This window comes from Oryctolagus cuniculus, chromosome 3, assembly GCF_964237555.1.
Source record: "Oryctolagus cuniculus chromosome 3, mOryCun1.1, whole genome shotgun sequence".
NCBI classification, from domain to species: Eukaryota; Metazoa; Chordata; class Mammalia; order Lagomorpha; family Leporidae; genus Oryctolagus; species Oryctolagus cuniculus.
In genome coordinates, this window is record NC_091434.1 from 15,396,507 (window position 1) to 15,419,861 (window position 23,355).

The 23,355-nt window shown below is 44.6% G+C and overlaps 1 protein-coding gene across 4 annotated transcripts in view; it reads left to right on the forward strand.

Moving 5' to 3' along the window:
• The first annotated feature begins 1,887 nt into the window (after positions 1-1,887).
• Positions 1,888-23,355, forward strand: part of AP1S3 (adaptor related protein complex 1 subunit sigma 3) — a 69,585-nt gene continuing 48,117 nt past the window's right edge. For 2 of the 4 annotated variants that reach the window (XM_070071502.1, XM_070071503.1), the window contains exon 1: positions 1,888-1,941. In XM_070071502.1, the coding sequence (XP_069927603.1) occupies positions 1,903-1,941 (39 nt within the window). In that variant the 5' untranslated portion in view covers positions 1,888-1,902. Of the gene's footprint in view, positions 1,942-2,266; positions 2,407-23,355 lie in introns of those variants that run through there. The other 2 variants (XM_051849127.2, XM_051849126.2) reach the window with 1 other exon arrangement.

Below are 23,355 nucleotides of genomic sequence, written 5' to 3' on the forward strand. Positions count from 1 at the left end.
TTCTGAGTGTGGTGTGAGAACCTGGAGGGAAGAACTCAAATGGGAGAAGCCCAGGAGAACTCTCACTGCTCACCTCGGCGAGGTTGGGAAGGAAAGCAAAGGTCGGGGCTAGTTAGGATCCCACCCTGCCTCTCCTCCTTCACTTCCTCTCCCACAGGGGCCACACAGTGAGGGAACTTTCTCCTGCTTGAATCTTGGACTTACTCGACATGGCAAGAGCACTGGGATTTCTTTCACAACGAAGCTGCCTGCAGTAATCCCACCTCTGTCCCACCAGGGCTAAAACTCTCCAGGCAGAAGGTTTGCGTGTTTTACACAGGATCTGCAAGGTGGCTGGCATGGAGTTGGACCTTTCCTGGCACCAAGGCTGACTGCTCAGGTAAAGCCGAAAGGTCTGAGAGGGAGGGAAACAGCCTGTGGGAGAGGGTAGGCATTTAGAAGGCAGCTCTCCTAAATACACTTCTCTTTCAGCAAAAATCACCCCAGAGCTTGGGGTTTAAGAGTTGTCAAATAATCCAAATCATGCTTCAGGCAGACACCATTACGCCAGGTGTGGTGACAAATGAGGACAGCAGGCAGCTGGGCTTTTAAAGGCTTTGAGGCTGCACTTGCTGCTGTCTTGATTGTTTTAGGGTATGCTATGCCTTGATGTAGAAAAGACTGATTGCCTGGGGCTCCTGCCTATCTCTCAGACATCTTTTCTCTTAACTCCAGCACTGAGGTTTTCTTTGAGATCTTTCCAGAAGGCTGGCTCTCTCCTCTCTCTACCCTCTCCCCCCCTCCCTCCACTCTCCCTCCTCTCTCCCCTCTTCTCCCCCCCAATGTATCCCTCCCTCTCCCCCCTCTCTCCCCTCTTCTCCCCCCCAATGTATCCCCCCCTCTCCCCCCTCTCTCCCCTCTTCTCCCCCCAATGTATCCCTCCCTCTCCCCCCTCTCCCCTCTTCTCCCCCCTCCAATGTATCCCTCCTTCTCCCCCCTCTCTCCCCTCTTCTCCCCCACAATGTATCCCCCCCCCCCCCCCCCGCCATGTATTTGCCTTGAAACTTCCAGGTCTCAAGTCTCAAGTCCTCTCCCCACAGCGAAGCTTCCTCCACCACTTGGCTAAACTTCTGCAGCTTCCCTGTGCCCACCCTAGCGACCTGCTCATCTTAGCATTTCTCATTTTACTTTGTCGGAATTTATTTATGTGTTTGTTATGCCTTGTCCTACAAGAGGATAGACGCTCTAAGAGAAAGACAGCTGGGTGTTTCAGGCAGGATCCAGAAGTTCCTCCCGCAGCTTGGCGCGGGAAGTCAGTACTGATAAATATTTGTGGCATGGACGCGTGGGTGGATGGAGCTCCCCTTACATTCTGGTCACCTGAGTTGGCTCACCTCCTGCAGAAGGTGCATGGCAGCTCCCGGAAACAGTTTCACCTGTTTGAATGCAGCGGCAGCCCAGGCAATTGTTCTTAACTTTTTCAGGGTCACGATTGTCTTTCTCCAAAGAACCTAAGTATACATTCATTTTTATGCTCACAGTTCTGCTTAGAAATTGCGGCTTGGCGCCTCACCACCCCCCATCCAAAAATAATAATACTCCCAAGATTTAAAAATCAGGGGAGCACAGAAAATGAAGAAGGCTCAATACCACAAGTTCTTAGTGACAGAACAGTTTAAAGGAACTTCTTAAAATGACCCACGTTCTTGGATTGCAGGGTTTACTTTAAAAAATCACTTCTAGTTCTTCTACCAACCGCTCGCTCCCTCCTTACCCGATTAGGAAAAGACACAATTTTCTCCAAGTGTATCGGGAAGTGTTTTTTTTTTTTTTTTTTTTTTTTTTTTTTTTTTTTTTTAGGTCTAACAAACGTTTGTCGAATGAATGACGGGCACACTTGCACCGCCTCATCTATGAAAGCTGATGACAGCTCCCAGGAGCTTTTGGTGCAGGTTGGTCCTGGTGGGTACCTGCGCGATTCTGGCCAGCCCTGGCCGCGGCAGCAGACACGGCCCCAGGCAGAGGCGCGAGCGCGCGCGCGCGCAGGTGCATTCGCACCTGCTGCTGCAGCAGCTGCCGGGCCAGCGCGGGGCGGGGAGGGCAGGAGGAAAGGGAAGGAGGAGAGGAGGGGGGAAGGGAGGAGGGGAAGAAGGAGGGAAGAGGAGGAGGAGGGATAAGAAGAAGAGGAGAGTGAGGGGGAGGAGGGAGAAGGGAGGAAGACGCCGGTGAGGAGCGCCAGGGGAGGAGGCGAGCGGCGCGGGGAGGAGTCTGCAAACTTTCAGTTCGAGGGCATTGTGGGAAGCAGCCATGGTCTGAGGCGGCCGCCTCACCTGTCAGCCGCGCGGGCTCCTGCGCTCGGCTCCGGCCCTCGGCGTCCACTGCGTTCGCTCGTCACAGGGCGGGGACGGCGGCAGCCTGGCCACCATGGTGAGTGCGGCGAGCCGCGGGGCGGCGCCGGCCCGGGGGCGTGCGCGCTCTCGGGAGGCACCTGCGGCCGAGTTGGGGTGCGGCGAGCCCCGCCCGGGCCCCCGAGACCCGCACGGCTGTGTCCCCGCCGCCCGGGACGGTGCGGGAGCGCGGGGGAGCCGGGGCGGCTGCTCGGGGATTGCCTAGGCAACCGCGCGTCCTGGCTCCATTCATTCCTTGGCGGGGCGCTTAGCCTGCCAGGCAGCGTGCGGGGCTCTGGGGAAGTCGCGGGGGACCAGGTGGGATTCCTGCTCTCAGGGAGCTTGTGGCTCTAGGAGGCGGCGGCGGAGGGAGGATGCCCTGTGATGTACGCGCAAAATAAAGGTAACTTCCGAGAGTGAGGAGGGCTCTGAGCACAAGGATGTGAAAGGGAACTTTTGACTCAGGGAAGGCCTCCTTGGGGAGAGAGCATCTAAGCTACTGGCCGGCGGCTGCAGGTAGAGCCACCACCATCTGGTAGGGAGCCCCGTGGAAGCAGAGCCCTAGACGCTAAAGTAAGGACTTTGGTTTTTGTTCCAATGATGTGGGTAGCATTTCAGCAAGCAAACTGACCTTGTTCGTTCGGTGCTTTGGAAAGCTCCCTCTGGCTGTTGTGATTGGATTGTGGTGCGTGTGTGTATGGGGTCGGGGGGCGGGTAGGACAAGCAGGGGAGAGATGCTGGGGTTGCGTGTGGGTGGCAGCAATAAGTAGACCACCCCTGCCTTCTGTGGGACAGCGGTTTAAGAGTGCAGTGGTGTGAGCTGCACCAACTCCACTTCCCAAACCCCAGCAAGAGACCCACTCTGCACATTGTAGGCTCAGCTGTCCCACCGCAGGCCCAGGCAGCGAGCAGGTGGGCCCTCAGGTTGAGAGTGATAATCGACATGGAGAGCGGTGGGGTGCCGAGCCCTGGGTCAGGAAACCCACAGATGCTGACTCCCAGGACACTTTGGCCACACACACAGGTGGTGCCGGTTTTGTTGGCTGAAGGTTTACAGCTTGATGCAAAAAGGAAGCTGTAAATATAGGGACAGCTCTGCTGACTTGCTGAGGTTTCCCAGGGAACAGTGTGGTGGAATGCCCAGCCCACCTTGCTTGTCGCACAGAGGTCGAATAAAGCCCTGAGTTTCTGAGTGGTAAAAGGCTGCTGCTTCCATTCTGTGGGTTGGGGAAGGGTATGGGAAAAAGGGGTTCCATGTCCCACCTGCTGTGCAGTTTTTTCTTTTTAAAAAGATTTATTTCATTTATTTGAAAGGCAAAGTGAGAGAGAGAGAGAGAAAGAGAGAAAGAAAGAGGTCTTCCATCTGCTGTTTCACTCCCCAAATGGCCACACAGCTGTGGCTGGGTCAGGCCAAAGCCAGGAGCTTAGGAGCTTCTTCCTGGTCTCCCCATGGGTGCTGGAGCACTTGAGCCATCTTCCACTGCTTTGCCTGGGCACATTTGTGGAGCAGCCGGGACTCAAACTGGCACCCGTATGGGATGCCAGTGTCACAGGCAGCAGCTTTACTCGCTATGCCACAATGCTAGCCCTAAGAATTTTGTTTCTTCTTGTTGCTGACATGTGATGAGTTGATTAGAAATGCAGGAAATGTTCGTGTTTTTGGACACTTGTGATAAGCCAGGGGTACTATGATATCTCTTTGCATTCATGATCTCAGTTTGATCCTTTTGATAAGTGAATGACATTAGGAATTTTGTGCTTTGTATTTTGCCTACTCCGACCTGTTCTAGCTGTGTGACCTTGGACAATTCCTTCATCTCACTCTGTCTCTGCTCATTATAAAAAATATTTACTTAAAAGAGAGGGAGAGAGAAATCTCCCATCTTCTCTGGATCCTGCAATGGCTGTGGCTGTGGCTGGGCCAGGCCAAAGCCAGGAACCTGGAACTCAATCCAGGTCTCCAACGTGTGTGGCAGGGACCCAAGAACTGGAATTATCCCCTGCTGTCTCTGAGGACGTGTGCTGGGAGGAAGTTGGAATTGGGAGTGGAGGCAGACCTCAGACCCAGGCACTCAGATTTGTGATTTGGGCATCCCGAGCATCATCTTAACCTCTGAGCCAAACGCCCACCCCATTGCTCATTTTTAAGTGCAGATAAAAATTTCTCTGAACTGATAAGGTGGGGGTTTTCCCAGTGTAACTCAGGCACCTTAGTACATAAAGCCTTTTCTGAGGGTCATGACTATTTTTCTTTTTCTTTTTTTTTTAAGATTTATTTATTTATTTGAAAGTCAGAGTTACTCAGTGAGAGAAGGAGAGGCAGAAAGAGAGAGGGAGGGAGAGAGGTCCTCCATCTGCTGGTTCACTCCCTAGATGGCTGCAATGGCCGGAGCTGCGCCGATCTGAAGCCAGGAGCCAGGAGCCTTCTCCAGGTCTCCCACTGGGTGCAGGGGCCCAAGGACTGGGGCCACCCTCCACTGCTTTCCCAGGCCACAGCAGAGAGCTGGATCGGAAGTGGAGCAGCTGGGTCTTGAACCAACACCCGTATGGGATGCTGGCGTTTCAGGCCAGGGCGTTAACCCACTGCACTACAGCGCCAGCCCCTCTTTTTTTTTCTTAAGATTTATTTTTTTATTTGAAAGGCAGAGTTACAGGGAGGCAGAGATAGAGAGGGAGAGAGAGAAATCTTCCATCCACTGGTTCACTCCCCAAATGGCTGCAACGGCCAGAGCTGAGCTCGTCCGAAGCCAGGAGGCCAGGAGCTTCTTTACTTCTTGGTCTTCCACGTGGGTGCAGGGGCCCAAGGACTTTGACCATCTTTTACTGCTTTCCCAGGCCATAGCAGAGAGCTGGGTCGGAACTAGAGCAGCATGCCCATATGGGATGCCCGCACTGCAGTCGGTGGCTTTACTCACTATGCCACAGAGCTAGTCCCAAAACTATTTTCACAACAGCACCACAACATTGATTTAGCCATTGCATTCTCACAAGACTAAGGTGAAATGTTCTTTAGCCTACACGACAGATTGAATGCTGAGATAGGTAGGAGAGCCCACTGTCTTCAATGAGGCCAGACATTACGAGATTTGTATAACTGCAAAACAATGCTCCTTTTTTCACTGAAAAAAATTTTTTGGCTTTGGAACATATTGTTATTGGTCATAAAATGTTATGTATAATGGGTTTATTATAACTTTAAATGAATTAATAAATACCTCCCTAATTTTTTCCATTTTAATATCTAACACAATATTAATGGATTAACATATAAACAGAAAGTCCTTTGGGGTCTCAGCTTTGAAGAGTGTAATGAGTCCGAAACGTTTCATAATCACTGTCATGGAGTGTGACGGGTACCATGAGTGAATCCGTATGAACGTGCACTGAGCAGCTTTCCTGAGTGTGTCTCATCTGTCATTACTGCCATGTGCTAGGGAAGAATTGGTGGCCTTTGCCAGCGTCCAGTAGTTGAAGATCCTTGCTGAGGGCCGGTTTGTGATTCCCTCTTAGTCCTCGCTCCTCTTGGTCCTGACTGTTGTCTGCTTTTACACTGGGGAGCTGGAAGAGGCTTCAGCTTGCTACCAGTGAGTGGTTTCCAGCACGGAGATTTCCAGTTTCATGCACACCGGGGCTGTGCTGGTATCTGATCTTACTGTTCACAGCAGCTGTAAACATCTTCCTCTTACCTTTGTTTCAGAAATCTCTACCTTGTTAAACAATGCTGGGAATCCTAGGGGCTGTGAGCCCCCTGTGCTTAAAATCTTATCAGGAAAAATTTACTTTGCAGTGGTTGACAACGCTGATGGGTAAGGGGGGGGGTTTGTTATCACTGCTCCTTTATTTTTTTTCTCTTAAGAAGATAGCTTGAGGATTGACAGATGGTTTTGGAAACACCATTTGGAAAAATGCAGGTGGACTTTGACAGATGCATCCCATGTGCTTTGGAAAAGTTAAGATGACTTTTTAAACCATGTTGTGAACAAAATAAAATCACCCACTGGAAGAAACTCAACTGGCTACCCCTATGGAAATGCTTCATTTTGTGTTGAAAACCCAGTTATAATACATGTTATTTAGATAAAGTGAGATACACATCATGCTACAAAGATCAAATGTGTGTGTGTGTGTGTGTGTGTGTGTGATTTTAATTCTGAATTAGAAAGAACTCTTCCGACTGAACTATGAGGTTGTCTCCTATTAGCTGGATACAGCCTGTGTGTGCATTTTCCTAACTCAGGTTGAAAACAAAAGCCTCCCCATTCATTGTAATCTCAGCACCTTACACAGAAACAGGAAAGGTACAAAGGAGTTGGGTGGAGCAATTGAACTATGGACCTGTAGATCCTGCCTCGCCCCCTTCCCCCTCCAATTTATCAATTTTATTGTCTGAAGCTTGAATTCTTTGGAATAAGTATGTAGTTATTTTGGCAGTGTAAATTCTAGTTTGAGAGTGAGGGAGTGTATTATAGTAATGAGTGTTTTCCTCCTTTAAGGTTTGGTCTGGGCTGCTGGCCAGGAGTTGCTGTGGGGTAGGGGATTGGGAACAGGAGAGAGAACTAACCCTTCGCGGTACTCCGATGTCCCAAGAGGGCCCACCTGTAGCAGGGCCTTCCCGCTGGTCTCCTGACAACTCCACTGAGACTGTGTTTCCCCCTCACCAGGACTATGACTTCTGAGTTCCTTGATTCATCTTTTTGTGGTGAATATTGTCAACTGCCTGCAATTTTTGTAAGGTGTTTTACTAACAACTGCAGGAAGTAGACTAGAGGTATGCTATTTGCCACACTGTGTTGTCAGTGTCTGTTCTTTGGGGTCCTGTGAATTATTTGATTATTGACTAAGGTGTAATAGATGAAGTTATTTCTCACAGTTCCCCAACAAACACATACACATAAACAAACTCCTTTAACAGTTCCCAGAGACAAGGATTTCTTGACATCTCCATGAAACACTCTTTCAATTTTATTTGGTTCTTACTATAGCCTGAGGCCTGAGACCACTGTGGTCTCTTTCTTCCAAGGAATATGTGAGGCCGGCCAGTGGGGCTGGGAGTCTGTGGGCTCCTTCAGACATAGGTAGAATGTTCTTCAAAAACAAACTGTCAGCTGTGGCTAGAAAGCCTGTCTCCAGGCCAACTGGCATCTCCCCACTAATAGCTTCTTGGGCTGCATGTGTGACCTTGCAGCCTTCAATCACAGCTTCAGGGTGGCTGCAATCTTTTACCCAAAGCTAGCAGAGGAGGGGGTCTGAGCCCCTGAGGAGACAGTCTCCAGGAGACCCCCGCTATCTCCATGATCTCCAAGCCAATCAACATACATATGTGAAATCCCCTGTCCAATGGGCACCCCCAACAGGATAACCCAATGAACAGATAGTAATGCCTTAGAAACCCGGGCCACTTCCTCAAAGCCAGTGTCCTGCTCCAGCATTCCGCCTGGTCTCCTCCCACCAGACGCTTTCTCTGTTGCTTACCAGTTATATAAAAGTTTCTGCCTCTTTGCAAATTGTTTCCCAGCTTTTTATTTCTATACTAAGCTGAGGAAAAGAACTTACGAGACTAGCTCCGGCAACCGCCCTCCCCTCTGTGACCCGTGACAATATGTCCCTGCCTCTTCCTTGGAAGCTCTCTGTCTGGCCAACCTTGTGCTTCCCTGACACCTCTTTCTGCCGGGATTCTCTTGTGTAAGTATCCTAGGCACTTACAAAGAAAAACTCTCTGAACCATTGGGGGCCCCCACGCCTTCTGCAGCAGAGGCAAGTGCTGCTCAACTGTTCTCCACGATGTACTGTGGTGTCCAGCTGGAGGAACGAGTTTTCAGCGTGGTTGCTAGTTGCAATGAATTAAGAATTTTAGCAATGGCAGGTGTTAGGCTGTCACAAAACACACCAAACACCGGAGTAAGGGAAAGGGTTTATTGGGGAAAATCCAGCAGACCAAACGGAAGGGGTGAAGAGGGCAAAAGAGAGAGAAGGAGAGTATAAGAGAGAAGGAGAGAGAGAGAGGAGAGAGAGAGAGGAGAGGAGAGAAGAGAGCCACCTGTTCAGGAACAGGTCCTTTTAAAACTTTGCTAGAGGGCGGGCAGGGAAGCAGGAGCAGCGAATCCCATTAGGATGGGGGTAGGGCTGACACTGGTGGTTGGGCCACGGCTTCTAGCAATGGTGAGGGGGAGTGGGGGAGGAGGGTGCTAGAGCCTAGGATGGTGTCAGGGTATAGATTGCACCACAGATAAAACTGCACCATTTTCCTAACAGCAAGGGACTATCACAAATCATTCAAGTTAGAAATGGGATGCCAATGACCAGTGGGAGGAAGCTGGCCTGGGAAAAATCTATGTTCAGTCCGGTATTAAGGGTATTAAGAATCCTACATATACTTTCATAAATTTTTTAAAAATATTTATTTATTTGAAAGGCAGTGCAACAGAGAGGGAGAAACAGAAAGAGAGAGAGAGACAGATATCTTCCATCTACTGATTCACTCCTCAAATGGCCAAAACAGCCAAGACTAGGCCAGGCAGAAGTCAGAAATTAGAAACTGCATCCTGGTATCCCATGTGTATGATAGGAGGACCAAACACTTGGACCATCTTCCGCTGCCTTCCTAGGCACATTAGCAGAAAGATGGATTGGAAGTGGAGCAGCTGAGACTTGAATATGTACTCTAATTTGGGATGCCAGTATTGTAAGCAGTGGCTTGACCACAGTGCCAACCCTGGGATCCTCAATTTTAATGTCCTCATTGGATCTGCTCTACCAGGATTTCTGGGCTCATAAGAAATGATTGGAATGTATTGAAGCTCAGTGGACACCTAGATGCAGGAACTTCCCTTCCACCCTAGGTCTACCAAAAAGGAGGAACTATGGCTGCGGTTTGCAAACTTGGGTGCCAACTCACTTTATGTACTCATCCTTTTAGAGGGAGATGCCAAAGAACAAACACAACTGATTCCTAGGGCACTATTTAGATTTGAAAGTAAAGCACAAGTAGATTTGGATCCAAGATACAAAATTCACATGCACATTAAAGGTAAAACCCTAAGACATATCTTGTTTATGGTTAGTTAAGCCTGAAGGTCAGCCCTTCAGGCTTAACTGCCATTTCTGCTGTTACTATTCCCTGGAAAGGAAAATTTGAATGTTCTGAGACAGAGGACAGCCAGCTTTCTCTGTAAATATTTTAGGCTTTGAGGACTCTACAGTCTCTGTCATTATTTCTCAAGTCTTCCGTTGTAGCACAAAATCAGCAATAGACAAGATGCCAATGAATGGGGCTGTGTTTCCATAAAACTTTATGTACAACAAAAGGTGGAGGGCCAGATTTGGCTAACAGATTGTAGTTTGTTGACCCATATTCTAAGGTAACTTTCTCTGATTTGTATGGTGGGCAAATAAATTGGATACTTGTGCCTCACAGGCAGGACTGGCTATGTCATTTACAGAGCCCAGTGCAAAGTGAAAACGTAGAGTCCCCTGTTAAAAAAGCATTGAGAATTTTAAGACCATGACATTAAACAGTAAACACATGTGCATGCACACACACACACACACACACACACACCTCTATCTGTTTATTTGTCTAGCCAGCTAACTATGCAGCTATCTATCTGCTTACCTATCATCAGCCATAAGCCTTTCAAAGTACTGCCTTTTCATTTGGTCTCATGACCTTAAGAATGCTGATAGTCTAATCTACATCAACGATCTTTTAAAAAATAAGGGCGAAAGGGAGAGGCTTGGTCTATGACAAGGCAGTTTCATCTCACATGATGTTTGCAGTTTGTTGGTGGTAAGCTTTGAAAAGGTGTGATGGATATGGTTGCCTGCCTCTTAACACATTTTGTTTGCAAATGAAGATGATTTTGTTAAGGTATAAAGGTCTTGGGGACAGATTTTTAGTGCTGAGTAGGTTGCAGTAAGAAGAAAAATTTAAGTTCTTAATAAACATTTAAGAGACCATTACCATACAGGAGTATAGCCTCTTGAACAAAGCTTTTAAAAATTCAGATTAAGAAAGATGAAATAAGCATGCTATGAAATATGAGCAGGACCCTTAGTTATTAATGTTGTATTCAACTTCAAGGTCACACTGAAAATTGCCTGAAACTTCCTGCTCTCTATTTCCAGTGTCTCTTTTCTCCTTGGATGATTTGAAACAGAACAAAACTCCAGTCTGCCTCTCACAGGACTCTAGGAGAAAATTCGATCAGAGCAAATTTCCCATTTCCCTATAGGAAAAAAGTTAATCAACGAGGAGATGTCATTGGCATATTCAAAGTTGATTACTCTGTCCAGGGAACATGATAAATGGGGAAATAATCTATTGACCCCCATTTCAGGGCATTTTCCGCTTGTTCACCTTGGTGTTCTTAACTGCAATGGTTATTAGGAAAGGAAACCCCATTAGAATAAGATGTGCTTCTTGATTGGAAGACTTGTCATGCTGCTGGATGACAAATTTCTTATATGCATAGCAAATCTAGACTAGCATAACAGTGAAAAACTCTGAAGGATGTTGTTCAAGTCATGTAATTGCTACAGGAATTGAGGGGGAGATGGGAGGGACATGGGAGACATGGGCTTTGGGCTGAGCACAGCAGGGTGGGGTGATCCTGCATTTAGCTTTTCAGAGAAGAGCAGGTGCGTGAGTGTTTGGACATGGATGTGAGTGGGAGGAGGCTAGTTAGCAAAAAATAGAGGAAGGACGTGTAAATCCTGGAAGTGACCTGGGTGAGAGTTGACTGCAGACCATAGGAACAGCTTTCTTCTGATCTCCCACCTCTACCTTTTCTTCCTCTTGCTCTACCCTTCAGTCTTCCCTATAAGAAATTATCCGGTATATGAGGGAGTGGTATTTCTCTCAAGTGGATTTACCAGATAGCTAAAAGAGAGCAAACTTTTGAAAATATGAAGTTCTTAAAATATAAATATTAATATTCTCCTCCGGCATTTGGGGGAATGGATCAAAAGGAGCTTGAGGCTCGTTCAAGGAAGGGCCTTACTTGATTCAGCTGTGTTTGGGGATGACTGTGCCTTCTTATCAGACAAGTTGCAATGCTACTGATTCTGCAGGTGTGTGCAGGGTCTCTGTGTGTGCATATTTTGTCTCTGAGTTCACTGGTTCCTCTGCATATCTCTAAAAAGTCATCTACTCTTATCTCCCTTCACTGCCTGTGTATCTGCCCACACCATGTTCCTGTACCACTTCACTGTGTGGTTTTGACAAGAGGAGCTCAGTTTTTGTTTTTAAGTTGACAAATAAAATTCAATGTATTTGTGAAGTACAACATTGTATTTTGATACATGCCTTGTGGAATGACTAAATAAAACTAATTAACATGCATTACCTTGTAGGCTTTATTTTTTTGTGGTGAGAACACATAAAATCTACTTTTTCAGCATAATTGAAGTATAGAATAAATTGGTTTATTTTTAAGGTTTATTTATTTATTTGAAAGGTGGGTTTACAGAGGCAGAGGCAGAGAGAGAGAGAGAGAGAGAGAGAGAGAGAGAGAGAGAGGTCTTCCATCCCCTGGTTCACTCCCCATAACGCTGCATCGGCCAGAGCTGGGCTGATCTGAAGCCAGGAGCCAGGAGCTTCTTCCAGGTCTCCCATGTGGGTGCAGGGGCCCAAGGACATGGGCCATCTTCTGCTTTCCCAGGCCATAGCAGAGAGCTGGATTGGAAGAGAAGCACCGGGACTTGAACTGGCGCCCATATGGGATGCCAGCACTGCAGGCAGTGGCTTTACCTGCTATGCCACAGCGCCGGCCCCAGAATAAATTGTTCATACCTATAGTTACCACGTTGTACAACAGGTCCCTTGAATTTATTCCTCCTACGTAACTGAAATTTTATATCTTTGGCTGACATTTCCATAGTTTTCCTCCTCTCAGCTTCTGCTCTCTGCTTTTATAATGTCATTTTCCAAATATGAGAGAGACTGTATGGTATTTACTATGTAATTACAGAATTATAGATAATATGCACCTCAATTATTTTACTTAAAATAATTGGGGCCAGCACTGTGGCATAGTGGTAAAGCTGTCACCTGCAATGCTGTCATCCCATGTGGGCACTGGTTGGAGTCCAGCTCCCTGTGCTTGAGAAAGCAATGGAGGATGACCCAAGTTCTTGGGCCCCTGCACCCACATGGGAGACCTGGAAGAAGCACCTGGCTCCTGGCTTCAGCCTGGCCCATCCCCAGCCATTGCAGCCATTTGGGGAGTAAACCAGTGGTTAGAAGATCTGTGTGTGTGTGTGTGTGTGTGTGTGTGTGTGTGTGTTTCGTCCTCTTTCTGTATAACTCTGACTTTCAAATAAATAAATATTTTAAAAAATGTCTTCCAAGTTCATCCATGTTTTGCAAACAACTGGATTTCCTTCTTGCTAAAGGCTGAATAGTATCGTATTGTGTGTATGCAGTGTATTTTCTTTTTCTGGTCATCCATCGATGGACGTTTATGTGGATTGTATATCTTGCATATGGTGGGCAATGCTACAGTGGACATGAGGGGTGAAAACATCTCTTCAGCACACTGATTTTGTGTCCTTTGGGTATCTACCATGTAGTAAGATTGGTGGATAATTTGGTCGTTCTGTTTTTAATTATTCGAGGAGCTTCTATACCTTCTTTCATAATAGCTATACTAATTTATAGTCCCACCAAGAGTAAGCAAGGGCTTGCTTTTCTCTCTCTCCCTCTTTCTCTCTCTCTTTCTCTGATGCAAGTTAACACTTATCTTTCATCATTGTTTTGGTAGTAACCTTTCTAACATGTTTGAGGGTGTGAGGTGATGTTTCACTGTGGTTTTAATTTGGATTTCTTTTTTTTTTATTTGACAGGCAGAGTTAGTGAGAGAGAGAGAGAAAGAGAGGTCTTCCTTCCGTTGGTTCACCCCCCAAGTGGCTGCTATGGCCGGGCCACTGTGCTGATCTGAAGCCAGGAGCCAGGTGCTTCCTCCTGGTCTCCCACGCGGGTGCAGGGCCCAAGCACTTGGGCCATCCTCCACTGCACTCCCGGGCCACAGCAGAGAGCTGGCCTGGAAGAGGAGCAACCAGGACTAGAACCAGTTTGCATTTCTATGGTGATTGGTGATGTTGAGAATTTCCTTCATCTGCCTTTGGGTATTTGTAGTTCTTCTTTTGAGAACTATATGTTTGGGTCCTCTGCTCATTTTTTAATGAGATTATTTGTTTTTTAGCCATTGAGTTGTGTGAGTACCTTGTATTTTTGCACCTTAGCCACTTATCAGATATATGGTTTGCAGCTATTCCACAGGTTGTGTCTTCACTCTGTAGATTTTTTCTTTGCCATGGAGAATGTTTAGTTTGATGTATAGGGGAGCTTAATTTAATAGCAGTTTAAGACAAACATCAGTAGACATGTAGAAGAGCAAGCTATTGCTTGGAAAGATTGTTGGACTGGAGAATAAGGAGTTGCATGTTCTGTTCTCAGCTGTGTTGATGGCTTCATCAGGTCACTCAGCTTCCTTGGGACCCATTCTCAGTTGTCAAATGAGAATTTAGGCCTGTGATGTGGCAGGTTAAACTGCCACTTGCAATGCCAGCATCCTATATTGCAGCACTGTTTTGAATCGTGGCTAGTCTTTTTCCTGCTAGTGCACCTGAGAAAGCAGTGGAAGATGACCCAAATACTTAGGCCCTTGCCACTAATGTGGGAAACCCAGAGGGAGTACCTGGCTCCTGACTTTGGACTGGCCCAGACCTGGCTGTTGTGGACATTTGTGGAGTGAACCGGTGGATGGAAGATCTTTTTCTCTCTGTCTATCTTTGCCTTCCTCTGTCACTCTGCCCTCCAAATAAATCAAATAAATCTTTAAAAAAATCCTTTACAGTTCTGAAAGTCTATTACCAACTACAATAAGATGATAATAGGGGTCAGCATTGTGGCACAGCAGGTTATGGTATAGCTGGTGTCCCATATGAGTACCAGTTGGAGTACTGGCTGCTGTACTTCTCATTCAGCTCCCTGATAATGGGCCTAGGAAGGCAGCAGAAGATGGCTCAGGTACTTGAGCCTCTGCATGAGAGACCCAGTTGGAGTTCTTTGCTGCTGTCTTTTTCTGGACCCAGCCTCAGCCATTATGACCATTTGGGAAGTGAACCAGCAAATGCAAGATTCATTCTTTCTCTCTCTCTCTCAAACTCTGCCTTTCAAACAAATCAATAAATCTTTAAATAATTGTAATGTATCTCCCCAAGCCTGGTATACATTATTTCCTGAATGGATCAGAATTGGAAGCAAGGATGGTCTGATGATAAACAGTTGAACATTGTGTCCTGCTGCTGCTGTTGCTCCAGCCTTGTGCAGCTTGCAGGTAAGCGTTTTCAACTGGCATGAAGGTACAAGGGCTGAGCCAACACACAGTGCCTGTAGCTATATACCAAGTCCTTGTGTTGCTCCTAAGGGGTGTGTGTGTGTGTGTGTGTGTGTGTGTAGGCATCATAGTAAGTGCAGGTTTGGTTTCATCAGCTCAAGTGTTGCTTTGTTGTAGCTACACATTAGTTGAAGACCTATCAGAACTTGAGATTAAGAGATATCAACAAAACTGATTATGTTTCTGCTCCTACAAGAAAAAAATCCATAAATAAATTATTTTGTATGCCATCCTGAGTGGTAGACTTGTTTCAAGAGCAGAGAAAATGAAGCTGTGGTCACAGTAAATGGGGAAACATGAAGTTTAGAGGGGGCTTGAGAGTATATTCTAGACTTGGAAAGGGAGGCATGTTTTTTTGGACCTGAGGGAGAAGAGGCTGGGGAAATGGGTTCTAATAAGATGTGTTTGGGAGCCAGCAAACAGGTTGGCTTGGCTGTGTGTAGCAATGAATGTGTGGGAAACATGCATACGCACCCCCAGGGCCCCAGAAATTGAGTCCCCAAGAGCGAATGAAGTCATTTGGTGGAGGACATAGAAAGGCAGATGCCATTTTTTTCTTGTGATCTGCAGAGCAGTTGTAGAAGGTCTGGCTTCTCTCCTTCAGTTCCCAATCACCAGTTCATAGACGTGGGATGTGAACAACTTAAAAGGCGCAGCTTGGGACCAACACACCCAAACTGAATCTGTCCTTTCGTGTTTTCTCAGATGGTAGGAACTGTAGGACATGCACAGGTATTGCTGACTTTAAGTTCTAAGTGAAGCTAAATGTTTTAGGCTCATTTTGTTTTGTATTGCACAAGTTAAACAACCACACACATCAGAAAAAAACTTGAACCCCTCTTTGTCCATGCCCAGTTTGAAAGAAGAAAATGCAGGTGATAGCTATTTATTGCACAGCTATATGTCCATCCATGACTATTAACTTCCAAACTATTGAGCTTACTTAAGAAGGCAACGTTTTACAACATAATGGGATGAACATGAAAGCCATAGCTCTGGTATGGGTGTAAAGTGTTTGGGGAAAGACCTTTATCCTGCTAATTGCAAGGTGAATTACTTTCAGTCTGAAGAAAAACTTTTTAAAGTGACTTTCCTTCAAACCATGGACTTGTCTGATTTATTAGTAAAAATCAATATCAAAAGTGCCCTTTAAACAATGATAAAAAGTAATTTTTGGAGCAACTAGCTTAGCAAACATTATACTGTTAAAATTTGCATTGGTGCAATTTTTATCCCACATTAATTAGAGGGTGAAAACACTGGCATTCTAAATATCACATTAAATCTTCCTAACAAGAGTTCCATTGTGACTTTTTAGCAAAATCAGCTTTTAAAACACAAATCTCCAGAGCTCACTTTTATTATTTGTGAATATAACTGCATCCTATCAGCTAAGAGTTTAAAGGGCAGATTATATAATTAAAATTTCAGTTATCATATTTTTGTAGTAATCTTTGCATCATGAATGCTTCTATAATATCATTCCAATTTAGAATTCTATTCTGCAGTAGAGTGTTGGCTTTGGAAGCTGGACATTTAAGACCTTGAGCAAAAGTGACCAAAAAGACAAAATATTTCTTTTTTGTTACCTGTGAAATAAGACAATCACAATCAGAGTGGCACCTCCCTTTCTTTGCAAAGCCTCTTGAAGCAGTATTTTTGTCACACTCTTGATTTATAATTAAATGTCAGTTATACTGCCAACTATGATTATTTATGGATGCCAATGATTTTATAGTTTAGTCAGTAGCTGCACATTGCTAAAATTAGGTTAGATTTCTGGATTTTAAAATAGTTATTTAAAAATTTTGGCCAGAGAAAGAAGTGAGAAAATAGAGTGTGCTTTTCTCCTCTGAGTGACGTAAAGAATGGTTATTTTTATCAAAAAGAACCCCAAAACATCTGTTGCATTCTCTTTCAAAAGCATTTTATGCAATTTGGCTATTTTGGCATGTCTGATTAAAACACCACCACCACCACCAACAAAAACCAAGTGTTCAGAATTGAACATGTTAAGTCCATCTGCACTTTACTGGTTGCTGTGACCTCCAGATGGGCCAGGGCCAGTCTTGTTTTGGTTGTTATTTACTGGGTGAATTCTGTGTGAAGAGCTGGAAGCCCCCAGGTAAAGAACAGATGTACATCTATTTCACTGCCCACCCTTAATCACCATTGCACTGTGAAAGTCGAAAATCTGCTGGAAAGAATCAATGTGATTTGACCATGAGATGTGGTTCACTATCAAATGATTAGCCCTGGAGTTTACTTAATGGCAATTGAAATAGTTTTAAACTGTTTCCCCACAACTGAAACTTAAATGTATGCCCATTTAATAATGTTACCTGCAAAGCAGTCAGTAGTTCTTAAAACTTTTTGGGCTAAGAAGAACTTGGAACGTCTGCTAAAATTTTTGGACATTTTCCCTAGATCAGTGCTTATAAATCCAGACTTTTTGCATATATTTACAGGAAGTTGACAGATTCTCCTTCTCCTTCACATTGTTCTTGGGCCCTGGGCATTTCTGATAAGGCTATGGAGTCCAACCTGCATTTGATATACCTCATCCTACTGCCTTTACCTTGATGATTCTTGGAAAGCCATTTAAGTGTCAACAACTTAATTATATTTTTCCTCCTCCTCCTTGTTCTCTTTTCTTCTCCCTCTCATCCTCCTCCTCCTTGTCTTCAACATGATAAATTGACCAGGTTTGTGGATTAAACAATATAATGCAAGCAAAGGTGCACTACACCTTGCCTGCTGTGCAGTAGGGCTTTAGATTGGGAAAACAATTGTCATGTGGAATACCGTGTCATGTGATGTGCAGCATATTTGAATTTTCTGAAGGGAAGTCTCCCTGAGAAGTTGGGTGATGATCAGAAGATTTCTTGGGAGAGCATAGAATCAGTAGCAAGGGTTAGTGTTCCCTAACTCATTGCTGTTGCATCTATTTCTACTCCAGGTAAATGAGTCAATGTAAGATACTCCAAGCAGACAGGGCACTTTTCTCCCCTGGGGATGTTCACAATTTCTTCCAAATCGTCGTCTTTTCCAGCACTCTAAGTAGATCTTTGCTGCTAACACATTTTTCTTCATACAGCCTTCTATAGAGTAGATCCTAGCACTATAGGTGTCATTCCAACCATGTCTTACTAAGATTATACCATGGTAGTGTTGATCTGACCACCTCTTCTGAAGAGGACTAATCTCATTGCCTATGGGACACTTTACAGATAGTCCCCCTAACTTGGCAATGAAAATAATCTTTGTGAATAGTCTGTAGTGTGTTGACTCTAGTGCTATGTATCTATTTAACATAGACCCAAGAAGTTCATGTTAGGGATCAACTGTCCCATTTATCCTGCACATATGTGAAGACTGCATTTGATTGGTGGGAGAAATTGGTGTTTGGATGGTGGGAAGACTTTGGCTTAAGGGTCAGACAGATCTGGGTTGGAATCCTCTCTGCCACTTACTAATCTTTGAACTCAGTCACTGATGTAGGTTCCTGTCCATGGCCTTCTATGTATATTTGATATCTCTTATTGGATAATGGTATCATGATTGTTGTGACTTGTGGTTTATCATGTATCCTGATTCTCTTAGCAATACTGCATATTTTGACCTGGAACCCTGGTTTTGCTCAGAAAGACTCATCTGATTTCTGGATTTGTTCTTGGCAAGTGCCCAATGGCAGTAGTTTTTTCCAAATGCACAGGGATGGAAGGAAAAGATAATCACGTACAGTCTGTCAAAGAGGTTTATCATCAAATGTATTACTTTAGATTCCTCATATAATCCAACTGGTAATAAAGCTCATTCCGATAATATTGTACACTATGAAATGCAAAGTAATATATAAATAAGCATTGTGGTTCATATGCTTAGATTGTTTGCTCTGGCATTTAGAAAAATTACAACCCACTACCTCAGTTTTTCTTATGGACTCACAGGTTAGGTTAGTTTTACAGATCAATGAGTGCATTCCTTTTAGGTTAGTAGCACCACAGTCCTCAGAAATCTAAGATGGTTCATAAACTTAAGAGAGAAAGTGATTGTTATCTTGAGAGGTGGGTCACACCCTAAAGAACCATTACTTGGGTCTGTCTGGAATTAATTAACTCAGTCTCTTTGCTTGCCTTGGAGGGCATCCAAAATCAATCCTGGATGGTTTCTCCCTGAATTAGCTCCTCCAAATTCTTCCTCTCAAAGAAATGTGTCCTACACTGGAGCCCATGATTGAAATTTACCAAGTAAGGAGAACCAGTGGCTATGTCCTTAGCTTGCTAGCAAAAAAAGAAAATTCTAAAAAGCTTTCCAATGTGGTTTATAGAGTAATGATATTTATTTTCAGAATCAGTGGTATTGTTTTACTAATTCTGTCAACACTATTGGTAAAATGCCACGGATACATAAGTTAAATACTAAACCATATCTATTTATGATATAGATTTGGGTCATTGTTCTGTCAGCTTAAAATCTGTATAGTTTTAGAACTCATTAGTTTAATATGCAATCTTCATTTTGATTGAAGTGCAACTAAGAGTTTCTGTGTTTGAAATGAAAGAATGTTTTGCAAACAGTGATTGTCACACGATCAGTGAGAATATTGTTTGTGAATTTGTTAGGGTTTTTGGACAACTAGTCTTTCATGCTCATGGACTGACAGTTTTGGCCTGGAAGGTCAGGAATGGTTTAAATGTGACCTGTTTATGTTTTTGTTTTTTAAAGATTTATTTATTTGAAGGGCAGCATTACAAAGGGAGGAGGAGAGAGAAAGAGAATTGTCCATCCATCTGTCCGCTGGTTCATTCCCCAAATGTCCACAACAGCCAGGGCTAGGCAGGTTGAAGCCAGGAGCTTCTTCTGGGACTCCCATGTGGGTGCAGGGGCCCAAGCACCTGGGTTGTCCTCCACTGTTTTCCCAGGCACATTAGCAAGGAGCTGGATTAGAAGTAGAGCAGCAGGGACTTGAACGGGCACCCATGGGATGCTGGCGCTGCAGGCAGGGTTTTATCTGGTATGCCACAGCGCTGGCCCCCTAAATGTGACCCTTCAAGCATATCTGGTTTCAGAATTCAGTGGTATCTGATGAGCAGACACACTTTGTCATGCTTGCTTCCTTATTAAGCATATTAATGAGGGTAGGCTCTGCTGGGGCTGCCAACTGTGAAGTAGATGGGGCAAAAACAGAAAATGACCGGCAGCTTCCCATTGTGAACAAGACAAAGAGCAGAGCTGGAGACACCCAGGGATGCCCAGCGTGCCCACCCGTCTCTTTCCTGTGATTTTTCTCTGACTTACTTAACAAAGACTTCCTCCCATATCACCACGGTCAGGGCTCCTCAAGATTGGGAAGTCCAGGCCACTTCCTCTTCTTGAAGAAGCCTCTGTATGGAAAAACGAAGCATCCAAACAAGGCTGTCCATACTGTGGCGTGTTTTAAAGCTTTTTGCTTAACAAGGTCATTCTTACATCATGCATAAAATTCTGTGCACTTTATTTGGCTACTTAGAAACTATTTTGAAGATTTATACAGATGTATTGATCCAGTGGACATGCAAAGAGCTAGGGCTGCTAAAGGGAACACAGACAAGGACGTATGAAGAATGTCTGTCTTCCTGCCCCCTGGGGTTCCTGGGTGACAGCCTGAAGAGTGCCACAGTTCTACTTTTCAGGCCTCTCTGGTGAGGGCTGCTCTGTCCTCTCACCCCCTCCCTCAGAAGAGCTCCTCTGATTCTGAGGATGATTGCTCATCATTGACCCACACTGGCTCTCACAGAGTCCGTCTTTTAGAACAGGACACACAGTGGGACACGGCGACTGTGCTGGAGTAGATTTAGTCTGGCCGTGTCCTCCAAACAGGGCTATAGTTGCTAAAATATTCAGAGCTGAGAGTGCACTGCTAACCTGCTCGGCTATTTAGTCCAGTTCTACTTACAGCTATGGGAAGTTGTACAAGCTCCTTAGCCCCCGTGAGTCTCAGTTGCTTTAGTTAAAGGTGACAAGTCATTGTTATTCAGCTCATGTTCTTGTTATGGGGGTTAAGTGATAAACTACTTAGCACGAACCTTGACGTGTAGTAAATGATATTCCAGATAACACATGAACTTACTGCTATTTGCTGTGCTTTTCATTCCTTCTCCACCATTTACTCTCTTGTCCTTCGGCTCAAACAGGCAGTTGAGGCCCTTGAGTGGATGGCGTGGAGATGCTGTCCTCCATTGTTAGGCAACAGTTCAAAAAGACAGACTTGGAAGTCAGAGAAATCATTCATTCAGGTTTTAAAAATGTGTGTTCTGAGATCAAACTGAGATACATGAAGCAATATGTGAATTTGTGTTGTTTTTTTCTGATACTTTTGAGCTCAGTTTACCCATTTTTTGTGAATTTACTGCACATGCCTAAGTTTATTTCTTCCCTTTCCCTGTGCTACTGAGTAACAGGCTGCTGGCCTCAAAGGCAGTAGAATTGAGACCAGGCTCCATGAGTCCTCAGAAGCCCCCAAATTGTTTAACCAGAGCTGCTCCAATTTTACTTTTTACTCTTTGGACTTAACTTTTATTCAGCTCTAGAGTTTCTATGTTTTAAAAAAAAATCCCCAAAACATGAAAACCACTTCTCTAAGGTCAAGTGGTAAGAAAGGGAACCAAAATTTACCGCCTTTATTGTATACTTAGGAACCAAAAAAGTCAGAAAGGGAACCAAAATTTACCGCCTTTATTGTACACTTAGGAACCAAAAAAGTCAGAAAGGGAACCAAAATTTATCGCTTCTACTTTGTAAAGGATCACATATCTACATGCATAAACAGGTCAAGGCTTTGGCCAATAAATATGATGTTTGTGTTATTCTGTAATATTTGTCTTCTGACTGCTGACCTGAGAATTCTCTGTATTCCATGATTTTAAAGAATATATGGTTATTATTGCCTTTTGGATAACCAACGTAGTGTCAGAGTTGAAAGGAATCTTGGAAATCATCTCAGGTCCATACTCCAGAGATGCTAGTCTGCTTACATAACGGCATAGAACTGGTCCTTGGCAAAATCTAGGCTGTGAAGCACATTTTACGCCACTGTGCCATATTGTTTTCTGTGGCTATTATTTTACTGGCTAAGTGGTAATCAGGCAGGGAATAACCAGATCTTAAACCTCTTATAGGATACCTCAAAACTACCAAATTGCATTTTCTTATTATCTACGGCCTATGCCTAAGAGACCTCAAGACAGAAGCACCACTCCTAAATCCCAAGTAACCATTAACTTAATGTCTCTAATGGTGAGTGGTGTATAAGGGTGCTTCAGAGTGTTCCTAGAAGGGTGGCCTTTTGGAGCAGTGAGTTATGCCACCACTTTGGATGCCCTCATCCCATATCTTCAGTGGTTTATTCAAGTCTCAGATACTCTATGCTTCTGAGTCAGATTCCTGTTAATGCACCTGGGAGGTAGCAGATGATGGCCCAAGTATTTGGGTTTCTGCCATCCACATGGGAGACCTGGATGGAGTTCTTGGTTTCTGTCTCAGTCTGCCCTAGCCCTGGCTGATACATTTGGGGAGTGATATTGGTTTTTCTTTGTTATTCTGCCTTGCAAATAAATACATATTCTTTAAAAAGTTCATGGAAAATAGAATTAAATGATGTTTATTTTGGTGCAAGAAAAGTTTGAAACATACGTCATTTTTTCATAATATATATTTTCCAAGAAGTTTATGGAGACCCCTTTCATGACTTTCACAATTTTTTTGGCACCAAAATAAACATAATAATAAAATATTTTAATTCCATTGTCCACAAACTAGTTGAAGTCCCTTAGTACACAGATGAAAATGTTAAAAATGGAGCTAAAACAACATGATGGAAAAAATGGGCTAAGGGCTTAGATAATTCTCCAAGGAAGATATGCAGATGACCAATAGGTTCCTAGAAAGATTCTCAGCATCACTAATCATTAGGGAAGTACAAATTCAAACCACAATGAGATAATATTTCATACCCTTTGGCATGGCTACCATTAAAAATAAAAAAAAAAAAAAACAACAACAACAAAAGCAAGGCAGGGGCCAGCACTATGACCTAGAGGGTAAATGCAGTGTTGGCCTCCCACATGGACGCCCATTCTAGCCTCAGCTGCTCCACTTCCCATCCAGCTCCCTGCTAATGTACCTGGGAAAGCAGCAGAGGATGGCCCGAGCACTTGTGCCCCTGCACCCACGTGGGAGACCTGGTGAAGCTCCTGGCTTTGGACTGGCCCAGCTCTGGCCATTGTGGCTGTTTGGGGAGTGAACCAGCACATGGAAGATCTTCCTCTGTCTGCCGCTTCTCACCCCCGCCTCCTCTCTGTAACTCTGCCTTTCAAACTCTGCCTTACACATAAACCTTAAAAAAAAAATGGCAGAAAGTAACATGTTTTGGCAAGAATGAGGAGCAATTAGAACCATTGTACCCTGCTGGTGGGAATGTAAACTGATATACCCACTGTGGAAAACAGTAAGGCAGGGCCTTAAAATATTAAACATAGAATTATCAATTGATCCAGTGACCCCACTTCTGGGGATATGCCCAAACATGATGAAAGTAGGAGCTTGCAGGT